Raw genomic sequence first — 21399 nt, forward strand, 5'->3', positions numbered from 1 at the left:
GACCAGACAAATTGAAACCTTTATTAATTAAGAAATCATTGGACCCCATAACATTTTTACTTCCTATTAATTTGCTATTTCTCAACATTTATTGTCCTTAGGTGTTGGCTTCGCCCGCATGGAAAGCCGTGAAAAATGTGAACAAATCATTTCGATTTTTAATGGTCAAATTATTCCTGGTGCCAAAGATCCACTACTGGTTAAATTCGCCGATGGTGGTCCCAAAAAGAAGAATCTCTTCAAGGCTCCCGATCAGGGTGGACGAACGTGGCGTGATGTCTCTGCTGAGGGTATACCAGTGTCCTATGATCCCAATGCAATGCAACAGAATGGTGTTAGTGTTAATATGGGCACACCCATTGGAGTGCCATATTCACGATTCGGTGGACCCCAGGTGGGTGGTTATCCAATGGCTGGTTCACAATGGATTCCCGGTTATATGATGACACAACCGATCACTCAGGTAGATGATCAGGTGAGTTTGGCGAAGCCAAAAAAAAAGATATTAAAGATATTGTAGATAATTTCTTTTAAAAAATTGGGTAGTTCTATGTAGATATACCATACTACTATGTAGATCTACCGGTACATTTTCCATTTTGCATTCAAATAGTTGAAAAAGGGGTACGAAATTGTTTACGCTACAATCTAAGACTCCTATTTTCACTCTGATTATTTCCATCAGACTAATAAACTTTTTCTACTTTTCTTCATTGGCATATACAAGTTTTTCAACTTTATAGCACACCCGTAATATTTACCTCCTTTTCATTAATATTTTCCCTAATTTAAAACAGTCAAATGGTTTACGTAATTTTTCAACTTAAACCTTTTCACATTTGCATTTTCGCCATATCTGTGAATGTGTAGAAAGTAATTTACATTTTGTACACCCAAGGCTGCTTCATATGTGATCCTTCTTTGGGGAAAATCAGATTTTCACATCCAACGGCATTCATGTTGCCTATTTAAAATTCATATATCTGCACACTTACATATGTATGCATGTATTTGTGTCCTCCATACAATGTTAGTAATTAAGAAATGCATTAATAATACAATGTTAAATTTTTACTGCATATCCGCATAAGTAAAATTGTACATTAGATCGTATAGTACTGAGATTGGTTGTTATATATAAACGAAAGAGAGACAAAACAGACAGACAAATTGATGAGGGGACAAACGGTTACGAACGACGATGTCTAAAGAGGGACAGAAGAGAGGGCAGAACCAAAGGTGGAAGTATGAGGCGAAAGACTGAATAGATGGGCTAACTGAAACAAGTAAAAGCGTGCTAAGATCGGTAGGGCCGTATCTTATATACCCTCCACCATGGATCGCATCTGTCAAGTTCTCTCTTTAGGCAAACAAAAAATAATAAATAAGGACGGAAGAGAAGGAGGAGGAGCTATATCAAGTTATAGTCCGATTCGGGGCTCAAGAAGCAAAATCGGGAGATCGGCTTATATGGGAGCTGTATCAAGCTATACATCGATTCAGACCATATTGCACACGTATGTTGAAGGCCATGGGATAAGCCGGTGTTGCGGTTGCGCTCGCTAGAGGTTCAAGAAGTCAAGATCCCAGATCAGTTTATATGGCAGCTATATCAAGTTATAAACCTATTTGCGCCATACTCATCACAGTTTTTGGAAGTCATATCAAAACACCTCATGCAAAATTTCAGCCAAATCGGATGAGAACTGCGCCCTCTAGCGGCTCAAGAACTCAAGATCAAAGATCGGTTTATATGGCAGCTATACCAGGTTACGAACCGAAGTAAACCATACTCAGCGCAGTTGTTGAAAGTGATACCAAAACACCTCATGCAAAATTTCAGCCAAGTCGGATGAAAATCGTGCCCTCTAGCGGCGCAAGAACCCAAGATCCAAAATCAGTTGGTTATGAACCAACTTAGACCATACTTAGCACAGTTATTGGAAGTGATATCAAAACACCTCATGCACAATTTCAGCCAAATCGGATGAGAACTGGGCCCCCTAGCGGCTCAAGAACTCAAAATCAAAGATCAGTTTATATAGCAGCTATACCAGGTTATGAACCGATTTGAACCATGCTTAGCACAGTTGTTTAAAGTGATTCCAAAATACCTCATGGAAAATTTTAGCCAAATCGGATGAAAACTGCGCCCTCTAGCGGCTGAAGATCCAAGATCGGTTTATATAGCAGCTTTACCAGGTTATGAACCGATTTGTGCCATACTTAACACAGTTGTTGAAAGTGATACCAAAACACCTCATGCAAAATATCAACCAAATCGGATGAGAACCGCGCCCTCTTGCGGCGCAAAAACCCAAGATCGAAGATCGGTTTATATGGCAGCTTTACCAGGTTGTGAACCGATTTGAACGATACTTATCACAGTTGTTGAAAGTCATTTCAAAACACTTCATGCAAACTTTCAGCCAAATCGGATGAGAACTGCACCTTCTAGAGGCGCAAGAACTCAAAATCAATGATCGGTTTATATGGCAGCTTTACCAGGTTATGAACCGATTTGAACCATACTTAGCACAGTTATTGTTAGTCATAACAACCTCGCCTCATGCAAAATATCAACCAAATCTGATGATAACTGCGCCCTCTAGCGGCTTAAGAAGTCAAGATCCAAGATCGGTTTATATGGCAGCTTTACCAAGTTCAGAACCGATTTCAACCATACTTTGCATAGTTATTGGAAGTGATACCAAAACACCACATGCAAAATTGCAGCCAAATCGGTCAAAAATTGCGCCCTCTAACAGCTGAAGAAGTCAAGACCGGAGATCAGTTTATATGGCAGCTATATCAGGTTATGAACCGATTTTAACCATACTTAGCACAGTTGTTGAAAGTGATATCCACCTGCAAAATTTCACTCAAATCAGACAAGATTTGCGCCCTCTAGAGGCTCAAGAAGTCAAGACCCAAGATCGGTTTATATGGCAGCTATATCAAAACATGGACCGATTTGGCCCATTTACAATCCCAACCGACTTACACCAAAAAAAGTATTTGTGCCAAATTTTAAGCGGCTGACGGACGGACATGACTAGATCGACTTAAAATGTCATGACGATCAGGAATATATAAACTTCATAGTGTCTTAGACGCCTATTTCGAGGTGTTGACAATTATGTGGGTTTTGGATCGTAGGCTCGCGATAAGACGGGATTTTGCCATATTCGTACGGTTAGGTACTAAAAAGTTCGAAATGGCGATTTTTTACCCAGCACAACGGATGGGGCTATAATTATGATTTGGGCCTCAAATTAAGAGAGTCTTGAAAAAATATTATTTGGTGACAAAATTTTCCCAAAATAGTACCATAAGTGGGAAAAATGGTACGTTTAGTACCGCAATTGATAGTTTTTGGTACCTTGTTTGATAATTGTGTTAGAGCTTTGAATTTTGGAATTTAGGTACACTATGACAACCTTAACTGGGATGCAAAAAATTTTTTTGGACATTTAGAAACAAAAAAGTACCAAAAAGGTACGAAATAGGTGAACTTGCATAGGGTAAACGGGTAGAGCTAGAACTTCGAAATTTGGCTTAAATGATTGTTGTTGCCGAATAAAGGGGGTAGATAGAAACAAGTAAAAAGGCGTTAAGTTCGGCCGGTCCGAACTTTGGATACCCACCATCACGGGTATTTAAGTAAACCACCTTTCGTCAAAATCCGGTGAAAAATGCATACCTTATGCCCCATATCAGCTATGTCGAAATATCTTCCAATTTGGACCAAATACTAATAAGTACAAGTCATTTGTGTATACAAAAATATTGGTCAATATTACTCAATTGCGATCTGATCTGAACCATAAACGACACGGATGTCGAAAAACCTAACATAAGTCAGTGTGTCAAATTTCAGTGAAATCGGATTATAAATGCGCCTTTTATGGGTCAAGACTTTAAATCAGGATATCAGACTATATGGCAGCTATATCCAAATCTGAACCGATTTGGGCTAAGCTTCAGAAAAATGTCGAAGAGCCTAACACAACTCACTGTCACAAATTTCAGCAAAATCGGATAATAAATGTAGCTTTTGCTGGCCTAAGACCCCAAATCGACGGATCGGTTTATATGGCAGCTATATACAAAACATAACCGATCTGTGCCATATTTCAAAAGTATGTCGAAGGGCTTATCTTAACCCACTGTCCCAAAGTTCGGCGACTTCAGACAATAAATGCGCCTTTTATGGGCCCAAAACCTTAAATCGAGAGATCAGTCTATATGGCAGCTATATCCAAATCTGAATCGATCTGTGCCACATTGAAAAGAGGTACCGAAGGGTCTAACACAACTTACTTTCCCAAATTCCGGCGGCATCGGACAATAAATGCGCCTTTTATGGGCCTAAACCTGAAATCGAGAGATCGGTCTATATGACAGCTATATCCAAATCTGAACCGATCTGGGCCAAATTGAAAAGAGGTGTCGAAGGGTCTAACACAACTTACTTTCCCAAATTTCGGCGGCATCGGACATTAAATGCGTCTTTTATGGGCCTAAACCTTAAATCGAGAGATCGGTCTATATGACAGCTATATCCAAATCTGAACCGATCTGGGCCAAATTGAAAAGAGGTACCGAAGGGTCTAACACAACTTACTTTCCCAAATTCCGGCGGCATCGGACAATAAATGCGCCTTTTATGGGCCTAAACCTGAAATCGAGAGATCGGTCTATATGACAGCTATATCCAAATCTGAACCGATCTGGGCCAAATTGAAAAGAGGTGTCGAAGGGTCTAACACAACTCACTCTCCCAAACTTCAGCAAAATCGGATGATAAATGTGGCTTTTATGGGCCTAAGACCCTAAATCGGGGGATCAGTCTATATGGCAGCTATACCCAAATCTGGACCGATCTGAGCCAAATTGAAGAAGGATGTCAAAGGGCCTAACGCAACTCACTGTCCCGAATTTCGGCGGCATCGGACAATAAATGTGTCTTTTATGGGCCCAAAATCTTATATCGAGTGAACGGTCTATTTGGCAGCTATATTTAAATCTGAACCGATCTGTGCAATATTGCAGAAAGATGTCGAAGGGCCAAACATAACTCACTGTCCCAAATTTGGTGGACATCGGACAATAAATGCGCCTTTTATGGGCCCAAAAATTTAAATCGAGAGATCGGTCTATATGGCAGCTATATCCAAATCTGAACCGATCTGGGTCATATTTAAGAAGTATGTCGAAGGGCTTTACTCAACTCACTGTCCCAAATTTCAACAAAATCGGATAATAAATCTGCCCTTTATGGACCCAAAACCCCAAATTGGCGAAGGATGTCGAAGGGCCTAGTACAACTCACTGTCCCAAATTTGGTGGACATCGGACAATAAATGCGCCTTTTATGGGTCCAAAAATTTAAATCGAGAGATCGGCCTATATGGCAGCTATATCCAAATCTGAACCGATCTGGGCCATATTTAAGAAGTATGTCGAAGGGCTTTACTCAACTCACTGTCCCAAATTTCAACAAAATCGGATAATAAATGTGGCTTTTATGGCCCAAGGCCTTAAGTCGAGAGATTGGTCTATATGGCAGCTATATACAAATCTGGACCGATCTGGACCAAATTGGCGGAGGATGTCGAAGGGCCTGACACAACTCACTGTCCTAAATTTCAGCAAAATCGGATAATAAATGTGGCTTTTATGGGCCCAAGACCCTAAATCGGAGGATCGGTCTATATAGGAGCTATATCAAAATAAAGTCCGATATAGCCCATCTTCGAATTTAACCTGCTTTTGGAAAAAAAAGACTCAGTGCAAAGTTTCGGCTCAATTTTTTCTCTATTTTTAAAGATTGTAGCGTGATTTAAACAAACAGACGGACGGACATGTCTAGATCGTTTTAGATTTTTACGCTGATCAAGAATATATATACTTTATAGGGTCAGAAATGAACATTTCAATGTGTTGCAAACGGAATGACAAAATGAATATACCCTCATCCTTCGGTGGTGGGTATAAAAGAAAACAAATTGAGGTATCTTTACCAATTTCACAGTAACAAGAATTTTGGCATTTTCAATTTTGAAAAAATGTGGGGAGGGCACCCCCTCCCTCCCCAAAAAAAAAAAAAAAATCCTGGCTACATCCCTGGTACACATCATAGTGATTGTTAGGAAATCTCAAAATGTTTCTTGTTTTCCATATTTCGATGTGTTGCAAACAGAATGACAAAATGAATATACCCCCATCCTTCGGTGGCGGGTATAAAAGAAAACAAAACAAACAACAAAGTATCTTTACCAATTTCACAGTAACAAGAATTTTGGCATTTTCGATTTAGAAAAAGTGTGGGGAGGATAACCCCCCCCCCCCCCCCCCAATAACATTCTGGCTACGTCCCTGGTACACATAATAGTGTTGGTTGGGAAATCCCAAAAGTTTTCTTGTTTCTAGCGATATGACCTAATATCCATATTCGTACATATTCAAACATTTAACTGCATATCCATGTACATGTACGAAGTATGCAATTGGCATTCGGTTTAATGAACGCACAATTATTATAAATAATTTATGAATGTTTAAGTTAATTACAATCCGTTGCTGGTGTTGTTCTTTTTGTTTTATTTGTATTGCGTCGTCGTCGTCGTGGTGCGCATTAACAAACGAATGACTGAATGGATGCGCACAGTATATGCAAATGGCCACAGCTCCACAATTGGGTGTTGCTTCCTATAAACCAGATGCTGTCAATCAGGTGCAACCACGCGGCATATCGATGATGGTTAGCGGCGATACAGGCGTACCATATGGCACGATGATGCCACAGTTGGCCACATTGCAAATTGGCAATTCGGTAAGTGTTTTTTTATGCCTTATACACAATAAATATCCCTACCAGTATTACAAAATAAACATTTTATGGTCGGAATTAGTTTCGTAATAGAGTAACGAAAATTTTATGTATATATAATGAATAATATAAAAAAAACCATAATTTTGTAATATAAATATTTAAATTTTTTTATTAATATTTTAATTATTTTTAATTCTTTTTTTTCTGATTTTTTTATTTATAATTTTTTTTTTGTTTTTTTCTCAATGTTTCGTTTTGTTTGTTTTTTTTAGAATTTCTCTCCATCATTACAGTATATTAGTCCAACTTATCCATATTATGCACAACCTACAATTATACCAACAATGCAAATGACAGATTCTGAACAGGCTAGCACAGCTGCATCACCCGATGAGGCATATACGCAGTATCCACATCCAGCCGCTCCCAAATAGGTTTTCGCGAGGTGAGTGCGTCAGTGTGTTACATAGGAACTATTTCGCTTTGATTTTGGTTTTCCCTTAAACAAATGTGGATAATTTTTATTATGTTATATGTTTATGTATTTGATTTCATAGATGCCATAACTGATGTTCATACACACACATAATTTTACAAAAAAAAAAAAATGTTTTTTATAGACCAACACTGGTTTTGGCTAGACGTAACTTTTGCTGTATGTTCTTTGTTTTTGTTAATTTTGTTATGCTAGTGAATAGATTTAAATGTTTGTAGTGGCTTTAATTTTTAATCTGACACACATTGTTCATAATTTTGTCGAAATCGGTTAACGAATGTGCCCAGAGGAACTATTATGTTGGTCTATTACAGCTGGTCACTGAATTCATGTACTTACACCCAGAAAAATAAGTCTGCTGATATCAGCCAACACTGTCTGCTGATATTAAATTTTTTTTATTTTTTGAAAAAATTCATTCAAAATTTTTGAACTTCTAGGCAACGATTGAGCCATGTGCTATCTTCTATTATATGACAAGTAAAAGCGTGCTAAGTTCGGCCGGGCCGAATCTTATATACCCTCCGCCATGGATCGCATCTGTCGAGTTCTTTGCGCAGTATCTCTTTTTAGGCAAACAAAGATAATAATAAATATGGACAGAGGAGGAGGTGGAGCTATATCAAGTTATAGTCCGATTCGGGACTCAAGAAGCAAAATCGAGAGATCGGTTTATATGGGAGCTGGGTCAAACTGTAGATCGATTAAGACCATATTGCACACGTATGTTGAAGGCCATGAGAGAAGCTCATGTACAAAATCTGTGCCAAATCGAATGAGAATTGCGCTCTCTAGAGGCTCAAGAAGTCAAGATCCCAGATCAGTTTATATGGCAGCTATATCAGGCTATAGATCGATTTGGACCATACTTCGCACAAATGTTGGAAGTGATACCAAAACACCAGGTGCAAAATTACAGCCAAATCGGATAGGAATTGTGCCTTCTAAAAGCTCTGGAAGTCAAAACCCAAGATCGGTTTATATAGCAGCTATATCAGGTTATGGACCGATTTGAACCATACTTAGCACAGTTGTTGGAAAAGACATTAAAACACTATGTGCAAAATTACAGCCAAATCGGATAGGAATTCCGTCTTCTAAAAGCTCAAGAAGTCAAGACCCAAGATCGGTTTATATGGCAGCTATATCAAAACATGGACCGATTTAGACCATTTACAATCCCAACCGACTTACATCAATAAGAAGTATTTGTGCAAAATTTCAAGTGGCTAGCTCTACTCCTTCAAAAGTCAGCGTGGTTTCGACAGACAGATGGATGGATAAAATGTCACGATGATCAAGAATATATATACTTTATTTAATGCGAAAATTTTTAATTTTCGGTGGAGTCACGAATTAAGGCCCATTTCCCTCTAGGACGCATAGTTAAGGAGATACAGCCATTTTAAAAATTTCATGCGAAAATTTGAAATTTTCGGTACAGTCACGAATTAAGGCCCATTTCTCTCTAGGACGCATAGTTAAGGAGATACAGCCATTTTAAAGATTTCATGCGAAAATTTGAAATTTTCGGTACAGTCACGAATTAAGGTCCATTTCCCTCTAGGACGCATAGTTTAGGAGATACAGCCATGTTAAAGATTTCATGCGAAAATTTAAAATTTTCGGTGGAGTCATGAATTATGGCCCATTTCCCTCTAGGACGCATAGTTTAGGAGATACATCCAGAAATACGAAATTAGTATACCCCATCCTATGGTGGAGGGTATAAAAATGAAATTGTTGCGCTTTGTTTGTTTGTTAGTTTGTTTGTCTGTTCCGTATGGACTCAAAAAACGGCTCAACCGATTTTCATGAAATGTTCACAGATGGTAGAGTTTGAGACCCCGGTGAATATAGGGTACTACATTTTTTGATATCCGAAAGGGGGGGGGGGGCGGACCCTCCCCCATACCCCAATTTTCAAAAACGCCAGATCTCAGAGATGCGTGTACCGATTTAATCGAAATTTTGAATGCCACCTTTTATGGTACCCCAAAAACACGAAATTGGTATAAAATTTTAGAGTCATATAACCTGGGGGGACGCCCCATCCCAAAACCCACCCGAACGGACAAGTGTACCGATTGGGACAATATGGGTATCAAATGAAAGGTATTTAAAAGTAGAGTACGAGCATGGTATAAAAATTTCAACCCCAAGTGGTCGGTCACCCCTAAAAAACCCACTAACAGGACACTTTCACCGCTTTGGGCAATATGGGTATCAAATGAAAGGTATTTAAAAGAAAAATACAAATCTGACATAAAAGTTTATTTTTTGGTGTCTGAGGCGTCCACCCCTCCCCACCCCCCAAAACTCCCCAGCAGGACATATTTACAGATTGGGACAATATGCGTGTCAAATGAAACGTATTTATGAGTAGAGTACGAATTGGGCATAAACATGGCACCCTATGTGTCGGGGGCGTACCCCATCCCCCCAAAAAACCACCTAACAGGACAATTTTACTGTTTGGGCAATATGGGTATCAAGTGAGTATCAATGCCCCATGTCACAAAATGGGCATCGAATGATAGGTCTTTGGGAGTTGACTTCGAATCTGGTATACACATTTAGGAGCGAGTCTGGGACCGACTCACCCACTAAATACTCTTCAATAGGACGTGAAGTTCGATCGGGATAATATGTCAATTAAAAGAAAGATCTATGACAGTATATTTCGAATCTAATGTTGGTATAAGGATTCAAGAATGGGTCACGTTCTACCATTCCGCAGCACAAGTAGATCGCGACAATAATGGATTCAAATAAATTGTCGTTTGGTTCTTAGCGTCGGGAGGACCGAACCTCTCCTCCCAATAAATACAACGCCAAACTGTCATGTAGAATGATCGAGATTAAACTGTACTCAAATGAAAAGACGTATCAGGGGGCAATCCCCCCTCCCTCTATCCTACCCAAAAAAAAGGAATTAAAAATACCCTCAAAAAGAATGTGGTATCCCAATTGGTCATCAATACAAAAGAATTAATTAGAGTGAATCTGAACGAGACCCGTAGCCCTGAATATCTTGATAGCCACCTTCAAAACGCTTGACATTATCAAACAAAATCGTGATCTAGCACGATGCTGATATTACTTCAGGGTCCGCCTCTAAACTCTGTTTATACCGGTCATGATAAATAATAGTAGAAAACTAATTTGATATCCAATTTTGAGCCCAAATGTTTGGGGGTCGTGTCACCCCATAAACTCCCCCTAAATCAATGGCAATTGGGGCTCAAATTAAAGAAATTTGGGAGTAAAGCACGATGCTGATATTTTTCAAGGCTAAGTACGAGGGTGGCATCCCCACCTTGCATACCCCTCAAACTGAACATATTTGTGGATTATGGCAAAAAGGGGCTCAAATCTGTATCTGTTTCATAGCCAAGTGTTTCAGGGACGCCCCACCTCATAAACTTCTCCTAAACCACACATATATACCGACTACAGCAATATATAGCTCCAATGTGGTTTTTGGGAGTAGAGTATGAATCTGATATCCACTTTCGGGGCAAAGAGTTTGGATACTCCAATCCAACACCAAATCCAAGAGAATGAAGATCTAACATCCGAACTTTAATGGGCGGACCCTCCCCTTACACTATTTTCAAAATTTAGTTCAAAACAAAAATTTATAGCCTTATTTAGGGTGGGTTATCTAGGGGGTCGGCCCCCCCTCCAAAGCCAGCCAAATGGAATATAAACCAATTATGACAATATCGGACTCAAATTAAAGGTATTTGAGACCAGAGCACGAATATGATATATGGGGCCTCATCCCCCATACCGACCATAGTAATATAAGGCTGTAATGATAGGTATTAGGGAGAATACCACCAATATAATATCCACATTGACGCGAAATATCTGAAAGGCCGTACCAGCATCCCCAAACAGAACCTGACGTGACCGTATAGGGCCCAGATAAAATAAGAGAGTGAAAGAAGGCGCAGCGGAACGGGCCCTGTTCAGCTATTTCTTCTCTTATATATAAAAAACAAATTGTGTTTGTTTGTTTGTATGTTCTTTATAAATTCAAAAATGGCTGAACCGATTTTCTTGAAATTTTGACAGATGGTGCATAATGATCCCATGGTGAAAATTGGGTACTACATTTTTTGATATCTGAAGGGGAGGCGGACCCTCCCCCTTACCCTAATTTTCATAAACGCCAGATCTCGGAGATGGGTGGTGCGTTTTAAGGGAAATTTTGTGTGCTCCCTTATAGTTACCTACAAACAAAAATTTGGTATACAGTTTCAGATGGGGTACCTGGGGGGGGGGGGGGGAGCGCCCTACCCCAAAACCCACCAAATATATATATACACCAATCACGACAATATGGGACTCAAATGGAAGGTATTTAAGATTAGAAAACGTATCTGATATCCAATTGTCGGACCAAGTGTTTGGGGGACCACCCCAACCCCCAAAATACCCCTAAATCAATCAACCCCAAATCAAGCAATATGGGACTCAAATGAAAGGTATTTGCGAATAAAATACGAATTTGATATCCAAATGTGGCACCAAGTTTCTGGGGGTCCACCCCATCCCAAAACACCGCGCAAACATGACTTCTTTACTGACCATGGCAATACGAATCTGATATCCAAATGTGCGACCAAGTATTTGGGAGGCCGTTCCTCCCCAAACAAACATCCCCCAAAGAGACAAATTTGCGACCATAGCAATATGGGGCTCAAATGATAGATCTTTGATATCAAAATTCGGGAAATTGTCTGTGGGGCTACCCCACCCCCATAACACCACCCAAATAAGAAGTATTTGTTGGTCATTGCAATAAGTAGAACACGAATATGATATATATTGGTTGCCCAAAAAGTAATTGCGGATTTTTTAAAAGAAAGTAAATATATTTTTAATAAAACTTAGAATGAACTTTAATCAAATATACTTTTTTTACACTTTTTTTCTAAAGCAAGAAAATCCGCAATTACTTTTTGGGCAACCCAATACTTTTAAGGCCAAGTCAATTAGTGGCCGCCCCCAAAACACTCACAAACCGGTCATGTTTGCCGACTATGGCAATATGGCTCTCAAATGAAAGGTATTTGAGAGTAGACCACCAATCTGATATCAACATTCGGGACCAAATGTCTACGGGGACGTCCCATCACCATGAAAACCCCCAAATAGGTCGTATTTGCTCACCAAGACAATTTAGGTCTTCAAGACAGTGGAGATATGAGAGCTTTGACATAGCCCTACAAAAAATGGTTTAAGGGCACTAAATCGCAAGATCTAGGCGGCCAATTGACCAATCCCGACGTGAAATAAAATGTTCACCGAACTCGCCTCTCAATAAGTTCATTGTTGCCCGTGCAATAAGTCCGTCCGTCCGTCTGTTGAAATCACTATAGCTAAACTTGTCGCATTTTCAATTGTATTTTGGTTTAAATCCAAAATTTAAGTCATAATAATTCAATAGCAATTCGTTTGTTAACATTTAATTGGATATTTAATATGTTCGGATTTTAATGATTTAATTTTTAGTTTGTGCATGTTTGTGTTTTACAAAAACTTGACACCGAAAAAGTTCTTTTTTTTGTTTAATTGTCAAGTAATTATAATAATTTCTCTATAGACTACTGGCGTTAAAAAAAATCCAACGTCAATCAAAACTAGTAGTTAGTAGCAATGTCACTTTAGAATTTTAATATTAAACCAAAAAAAAAATTGTTCAAATTATTTACAGCTAGAACTGTGTGTGTGTGTGTGCATTGTTTTTTGTTGCCTTAGTTTAAGTTATTATTTAAAATTTTCTGTTGAATTTTTTTTTTAGTTTTTTTTTTTAAAAAAAACAACCCATGTGTGCCATCATTTTATGTGTGCTGCTAATGTCTGCCTTGCTTTGCCTGCCTGTTTGCTTAAATCTGATCATCACATCTTAGTCTATAATAAAAATGCGACTTAACTTAAGCTTTATCCAAGAGCACTTCATTAAAGTACCATTACCATTCATTAGCTACTCGTATACATATCAACAGCTTCCCTAGATCATTTTCAGGTACCATATTAATATTATGCAATTTTATCACATTGAATCGTTATATTTATAAAAACAGGCAAAACCGTTAAATAATTTTAGCGTTAGCAATTTTCCGATTATTTTTTATAAGAACGAACCGGGAAACATCTGAGTTCAGCGGCATCAGAAGTCATGTTTTAGAATATACACTCCCCAACGAGAGAATAACAGCCAGTAGATCATCAATACCTGTGACCATTACATTGTGTTATCCATACAAAACGGAATTGTTGTTTTAACAATTAAAAAGCCGTTAAGCCGGGCCGAGCTTTGGCTACCCACCACCTCGAGTATATATGTTAACCACCCTTCTTCATAATCCATTGAAAAATACATAATATATGCACCCATAGCACCCATATGGAAATATAGCCCGATTTGAACCACCTTCGGCACGGGGATAGAGTGGTCTAATAAATACAAGTCACTGTTCAATTTTATAGAACAAAATATAGGTCTCCTCTTTGGCAGCTATTTTCAAATATAGACCAATCTGAACCATATAGGACACGGATGTCGAAAAGTCTTACATAAGTCATTGTGTCAAATTTCAGCGAAATCGGATAATAAATGAGTCTTTTATGGGGCCAAGACTTTAAATTGACAGATCGGTCTATATGGCAGCTATGTCCAAATTTGAACCGATCTGGGCCATCTCCAAGAAGTATATCGAGCGGCCTGATACAACTCACTGTCTTAAATTTCAGCGAAATCGGGCAAAAATTGCGCCTTCTATGCGCCCAAGACCTTAAATCGAGAGATGGGTCTATATGGCAGCTATATCCAAATCTGGACCGATCTGGGCCAAACTGAAGAAGGATGTTTAGTGGCCTAACACAACTCACTGTCAAAAATTTCGGCAAAATCGGATAAATGTGGCTTTTATGGACCTAAGACCTTAAATCAGGTGATCGGTCTATATGGCAGCTATATCTAAATCTGAACCGATCTGGGCCAAACTGAAGAAGGATGTCTAGTGGCCTAACATGACTCACTGTCCCAAATTTTGGCAAAATCAGATAATAAATGTGGCTTTTATGCGCCCAAGACCTTAAATCGAGAGATCGGTCTATATGACTGCTATATCTAAATCTGAACCGATCTGCGCCAAATTGAAGAATAATGTCGAGTGGCCTAACACAACTCACTGTCTCAAATTTCAGCAAAATCCCATAATAAATGTGGCTTATATGGGCCCAAGACCCTAAATCGAGAAATCGTTCTATATGGCAGCTATTTCCAAATCTGAACCGATCTGTGCCAAATTGAAGAAGAATGTCGAGTGGGCTAACGCAACTCACTGTCACAAATTTCGTCAAAATCGGATAATAAATGTGGCTTTTATGGGCCCAAAACCTTAAATCTTGAGATCGGTCTATATGGCAGCTATATCCAAATCTTGGCCGATCTGAGCCAATTCGAAGAAGAATGTCGAAGGGCCTAACACAACTCCCTGTAACAAATTTCAACAAAATCGGATAATAAATGTGGCTTTTATGAGCCTAAGACCCTAAATCGGCGGATCGGTTTATATGACAGCTATATCTAAATCTGGACCGATCTGTGCCATATTGAAGAAGAATGTCGAGTGACCTAACACAACTCGCGGCCCCAAATTTCGGCGAAATCGGATAATAACTGCGATTTTTATGGGCCCAAGACCTTAAAACTAGAAATCGGTCTATATGCCAGCTATATCCAAATCTGGACCGATCTGGTCCAAATTCCAGAAAGATGTCGAGAGACCAAACACAACACACTGTTCTAAAATTTCAGCAAAATCCGACATTAAATGTGGCTTTTATGGGCACAAAACCTTAAATTGAGAAATCGGTCTATATGGCAGCTATGTCCAAATCTGAACCGATCTGTGCCAAATTGAAGAAGAATATCGAGTGGCCTCACATAACTCACTGTCCCAAATTTCGGCGAAATCTGACAATAAATTCGCATTTTATGGGCCCAAGACTTAAAATCGGAGGATCGGGTCGATATAGCCCATCTTCGAACTTAACCTGCCTATAGCCAATAAAAGAATCTGTGCAAAGTTTCAACTCAATATCCCCATTGACTGGTTGGGACAGGCATTGCTAAATCTTAATCTTAGATTTTTACGACGATCAAGAATATATATACTTTATATATAGGGTCGAAAAAGGATAGTTCGATGTGTGGCAAATGGACTGACAAAATGAATATACCCCCATCCTTCGGTGGTGGGTATAACAAGTAAAAACGTGCAAAGTTCGGCCGGGCCGAAATATGGGAACCTACCACCATAGTTTCAACATACCAAACTTCTACCAAATCATAAACATTCCCCTAAGGAACAGGGGCAATCTTCTCACATCCACATCAATCCGATTTAAGTTTTAAGCTCAATGATAAGGGGACTCCTTTTTATAGCCGAGTCCGAACGGCGTGCCGCAGTGCGACACCTCTTTGGAGAGAAGTTTTAACATGGCATAGTACCTCACAAAAGTTGCCAGCATTAGGAGGACAAAACCACCGCTGAAAGCTTTTTCTGATGATCTCGCCAAAATTCGAACCCAGGCGTTCAATGTCATAGACGGACATGTTTACCTCTGCGCTACGGTGGCATCAGGCAATAAATTTTAGTTGTAAACCGATTTAGACCATATATGGTACGATAACAGACAACAATTTCGAATTATAGAGGCTCAAGAAGTAAAATCCAGATATAGGTAAATATGGGAGCTATAACAGGGTTAAGACCGATTCGAACCATACTTAACAGGATTGTTGGTAATAGAACACTACGTGCAAAATTTCGGCTCAATCGGACAAAAATTGCGGCTTCTAGAGGCCCAAGAAGTTAAATCGGGAGATCGGTTTATATCGGACCTCTATCAATTATAAACCGGTTCGGACTATACTTTGCTCGATTGTTGGAAGTTGTAACAGAACACTACGTGCAAAATGTCAGCCAAATCGGATGAAAATTGTCGCTTCTAGGGGCTCAAGAAGTCAAATCGGGAGATCGGTTTATATGGGAGCTATATCAGGTTAAAGGCCGTTGTAGATCGAACATGGCACAGTTGTTGCAAGTCATAACATAACACAACGCGCAAAATTTCAGCTCAATCGGCTATTGCGGCTTCGAGGGGGCTCAAGAAGTCAAATCGGTAGATCGGTTTATATGGGAGATATATCACGTTAAATGACGATTTAGACCGTACTTGGCACAGTTGTTGGAAGTCATAACAGAACACTGTGTGCAAAATTTCAGCCAAATCGGATGATAATTAAGGCTTCCAGGGGCACAAAAATCAAATCGGGAGATCGGTTTATATGGGAGCTATATCAGGTTCTTGACCGATATAGACCGTACTTGCCACAATTGTTGCAAGTCGTAACAGAACACCGCATGCAAAATTTCAGTCAAATCGGACAAAAATTGCGGCTTCCAGTAGCTCAAGAAGTCAAATCGCGAGATCGGTTTATATAGGAGCTTTATCAGGTTCTTGACCGATTTGAACCGTACTTGGCAAAGTTTCTCCAAGTCATAAGATAACTCTATCTGCAAAATTTCAGCCAAATCGTATGAAATTTGTGGCTTCCAAGGGCTCAAGAAGTGAAATCGGGAGATCTGTTTATATGAGAGCTAAAGGGTGATTTTTTTGAGGTTAGGATTTTCATGCATTAGTATTTGACAGATCACGTGGGATTTCAGACATGGTGTCAAAGAGAAAGATGCTCAGTATGCTTTGACATTTCATCATGAATAGACTTACTAACGAGCAACGCTTGCAAATCATTGAATTTTATTACCAAAATCAGTGTTCGGTTCGAAATGTGTTCATTCACCGTAACGTTGCGTCCAACAGCATCTTTGAAAAAATACGGTCCAACGATTCCACCAGCGTACAAACCACACCAAACAGTGCATTTTTCGGGATGCATGGGCAGTTCTTGAACGGCTTCTGGTTGCTCTTCACTCCAAATGCGGCAATTTTGCTTATTTACGTAGCCATTCAACCAGAAATGAGCCTCATCGCTGAACGGTGAATGAACACATTTCGAACCGAACACTGATTTTGGTAATAAAATTCAATGATTTGCAAGCGTTGCTCGTTAGTAAGTCTATTCATGATGAAATGTCAAAGCATACTGAGCATCTTTCTCTTTGACACCATGTCTGAAATCCCACGTGATCTGTCAAATACTAATGCATGAAAATCCTAACCTCAAAAAAATCACCCTTTATATCAAGTTCTTCACCAATTTGAACGGTACTTGACACAGTATTTGAAAGTCGTAACAGAACGTCATGTGCAAAATTTCAGTCAAATATTATGAGAATTGAGGCTTCCGGGGGCTCAAGAAGTCAAATCACAAGATCGGTTTATATGGGAGCTATATCAGATTCTTGGCCGATTTAAACGGTAGTTGGCACAATTGTTGAAAATCATAACGGAACACCACATGTAAAATTTCATCCAAATCGGACAAAAATTGCGGCTTCCAGGGGCTCAAGAAGTCAAATTCAGAGGATCGGTTTATATGGCAGCTATATCTAAATCTGAACCGATATGGTCCATTTGCAATCCCTAATGACCTACATCAATATTAAGTATCTTTGCAAAATTTCAATCGGCTAGCTTTACCCGTTTGACCGCTACCGTGATTTCCACATACGGACGGGCACGGCGAGATCGACTCAGGATGTCGAGACGATGAAGAATATAAAAACTTTATTGGACCCTAGATCAATATTTCGAAGGGTTACAAACGGAATGACTGGTTTAGTATACCCCCATCCTATAATGGTGGGTATAAAAAACATCATAAAGCCTCTTGTGTGGTAAAGGATGTAATGTTGGTGTATTCATATGAAAACCACTTCTGGGAATCAATGGGTATGAAATCGATTGCTGAATACAAAAAATCCAGTTTGGTCACGGTGTAACATTACTCTTTGTAAATATTTAATCACAATTATTTACTTAAATAAACAAAATAAAAAAAAGCACTTTTCAATGGCTTTTTATTTTGGTTCATTAGGGGGTGGAGTATTCAATAGCGATTTGGTATAAAACCGATACCTGTTTGGTACTAAAACCAATAGCAGTTTGGTATTGAAATCATTACCAGTGTGGTAATAAGGCTTAGTACCAAATGATACTAATTATTTTTAATTTTTATCCATACCATGCGGTATTGTTTTCCTACCATACGGTGTGGCTTTACTATCAATACCATATGGTATTAAAATGATCACGTTTGGTATCAACTTTTCTCTGGTAGTAGTTATGTCTCGTCAAAGTCAACATTTATGGAAAAATGGTACTAAGTAGAGCAAAAAATGATTAGTTTTCAATTTTAGATTTTATTCTCTATTTTTAAGGCTTTAATATTTTTAAATTATCTACCAAAACTAATTTTGTGGATAGTTCGGCTTGAGGTCATGTATAATTATTAAAAACAGATGTCAGATGTCGGTGTTTTTTATTAATAGTTTTATTTTAAATTTGTCCAATATTTCGATGACCACCGGTAATCTTCATTAGGGAATGGATAAATTTTGAAATTATTTTTTACACCAAAATTCTAATAATTTTTTAAAATTTCTCTCAAATTTTCATCATAATTCGTACTTTTAGTTTTTCTGGAAATTTTAAGTTGTGAAGCGTATAACTTTTAATAGGAAAGGACAGGCTTTATCAATTTGTTTTATTATTTGGAAAATTTTGTAACATTTCCAGCCACAATTTGACCAACACAAACGTCTCATATCAGCCCTTGGACTACAAGGTCGTCCCATATCAGCCCTTGGACCTACTGGGGTCTCCATTTTGCATACTTAAACTATTGGGTTGCCCAAAAAGTAATTGCGGATTTAACATATAGTCGGCGTTGACAAATTTTTTCACAGCTTTAAGGTCCGTACGTTGGTATGTTGTACTTATACCGAATTTATAGCGAAAACGCCTCTATGATATAAATACCACATTAAACACGCTCGACAATCTCGTTTTATTAGCTGTACCTTTTCCCAATGCATGTGTTTTTGTGTAAAGGCAATTTTTTTGCCTACACAATTTCACTACTCCCATGGTATACACATGATTCCGGGCATCTATTGGAAGTTGTATTGATGGCTTCGAACGCTGGACAATGGCTCTCGTTGTTGCTCCATGTGCCATTTAAGGATTTTTTAAGTAGCGCGGAACTCCTTACTTAGATTTTCTTTTTTCGAGGTTACTTTCAAGTATCTAGAACGCACATCAAGATTTTTTGTCTACACAATTACACTACTCCCATGGTATACACATGATTCCGGGCATCTATTGGAAGTTGTATTGATGGCTTCGAACGCAATCGCTGTTGCTCCGTGTGCCCATTAAGGATTTTGTAAATAACACGGAACTCCTAACTTAAATTTTCTTTATTCGAAGTTACATTTTAGTATTTAGAGAATACATCAAGACGATTGCAGGCTTAGGTGTATGCTCATAGTGACATGGGACTGATTAATATCCGCATCCTTTTTCAACCTAACATCAGATAACCTTACCTAAAGCAACACCGTATGGTAACAAATCAATACCGCATGGTGTGAATGAAATATAAAATGATTAGTACCGTTTTGCCATATTGCCGAACTGGTATTGATTGTAATACCAATCTGTGACTGGTTTTAATACCAAACCGTTGTTGAATATTCCACCCGCTAATGAACCAAAATAAAAAAAAAAACATTGAAAATAATTTTAATCTTAATTTTATTTCGAATATTAATGTAAATAATTACAAAAAATAATATTACACCGGGACCAACCTCGATGCGTTGTATTCAGCAATGGATTACAACTCCATTGATTCCCAGAAGTGGTTTTTAAGTGAAAACACCAACACAACCTTTGTACAACAACGGACAGTTGGCGAAAATCAAAAAAAAAAATAGTTAAAAAAATATGCCGTGAGAGAACAGGTGGAGATTTCTCTTTGGAATTTTAAATGGTCCACTTGTCCACAACATTTTATTTCAAGTTCGATAAATTGGCCGCCTAGGTAGTGCGTTTTAACGCCTTTAGATTATTTTTTGTGGGGCTATGTCAAAGCTCATGTCTATACAGGCAAGCCCACTTCAACGGACGCATTGGAAGACAACATTGAAGCCTTTATTAATGAAATACCGGCCGAAATGTTGGAAAGAGTATGCCGATGAACTAAACAGATGGACCATTTGAGGCGCAGTCACGGTCAATATTTGCATGAAATAATCAAATCGTTTCAAACATTAAATTTTGTGGACCGTACTCTCGATTCAAATAAAGATTTCATGCATTTTTCTAAATTTAATTTTTTTTTGAAGAATTTTTTTATAGCTCTTAAAAAATCACCCTTTGCAATTTCCATTTTCACCGCAGTCGTGTACTTTCACGTTTTTACCCATACAAATGTAATGTCAAAAATACAAATGTGAAGCCATCAATTCTTAATAGCCTTCTTTATCAGGTATTGAATTGATACCAAAAGGTATTAAAAATATTTGCCAAAAAGGCAAATAAAACAATACCAACCGGTATTGGCAAAGTACCGTCTTTTTTCTATTTTGTTATTTAGAAATTCCCAAACATCCCATTGCGGAACAAATTAGAGAAAAATTAACTTCTCGCAATATCAATTGAGTGCTGCCCGTTTCAAATTTAAGCTCAATGATAAGGGGACCCCCCATTTTATGCCTAGTCCGAACGGCATGTCACTGAAAAGTGGCACCTCTTGGTTGAGAGGTTGTACATGGCTGAAATACTCACAAATTTGGTGAGGGCATAACCACCGCTGAAAAATATTCTATGGTGTTCTCGCCGGCAGGATTTGAACCGGGGCGTTTGGACACGATAGGCGGGCATGCTATTTTAAGCACCACGGTGGCTCCCACCGTCGTTTTTCTATCGGTGTGTATATTAGGTTGGGTCGATTTTTTTTTCAAAAATCGTATAGCAAAAACGTAAACTCCATACAATTCTAAGAAGTTTC

The 21399-nt window shown here is 38.6% G+C and overlaps 1 protein-coding gene across 5 annotated transcripts in view; it reads left to right on the forward strand.

Moving 5' to 3' along the window:
* LOC106088372 (protein alan shepard) overlaps window positions 1-21399 on the forward strand; it is a 1012027-nt gene that overhangs the window by 986988 nt on the left and 3640 nt on the right. For all 5 annotated transcript variants that reach the window (XM_059361231.1, XM_059361228.1, XM_059361230.1 and 2 more), the window contains 3 exons: window positions 102-475; window positions 6674-6838; window positions 7111-7283. In XM_059361231.1, coding sequence (XP_059217214.1) covers window positions 102-475; window positions 6674-6838; window positions 7111-7272 — 701 coding nt within the window. In that variant the 3' untranslated portion in view covers window positions 7273-7283. The remainder of the gene's footprint in view (window positions 1-101; window positions 476-6673; window positions 6839-7110; window positions 7284-21399) is intronic.

The sequence above is a fragment of the Stomoxys calcitrans genome, chromosome 1 (assembly GCF_963082655.1).
Source record: "Stomoxys calcitrans chromosome 1, idStoCalc2.1, whole genome shotgun sequence".
Taxonomy (NCBI): domain Eukaryota; kingdom Metazoa; phylum Arthropoda; class Insecta; order Diptera; family Muscidae; genus Stomoxys; species Stomoxys calcitrans.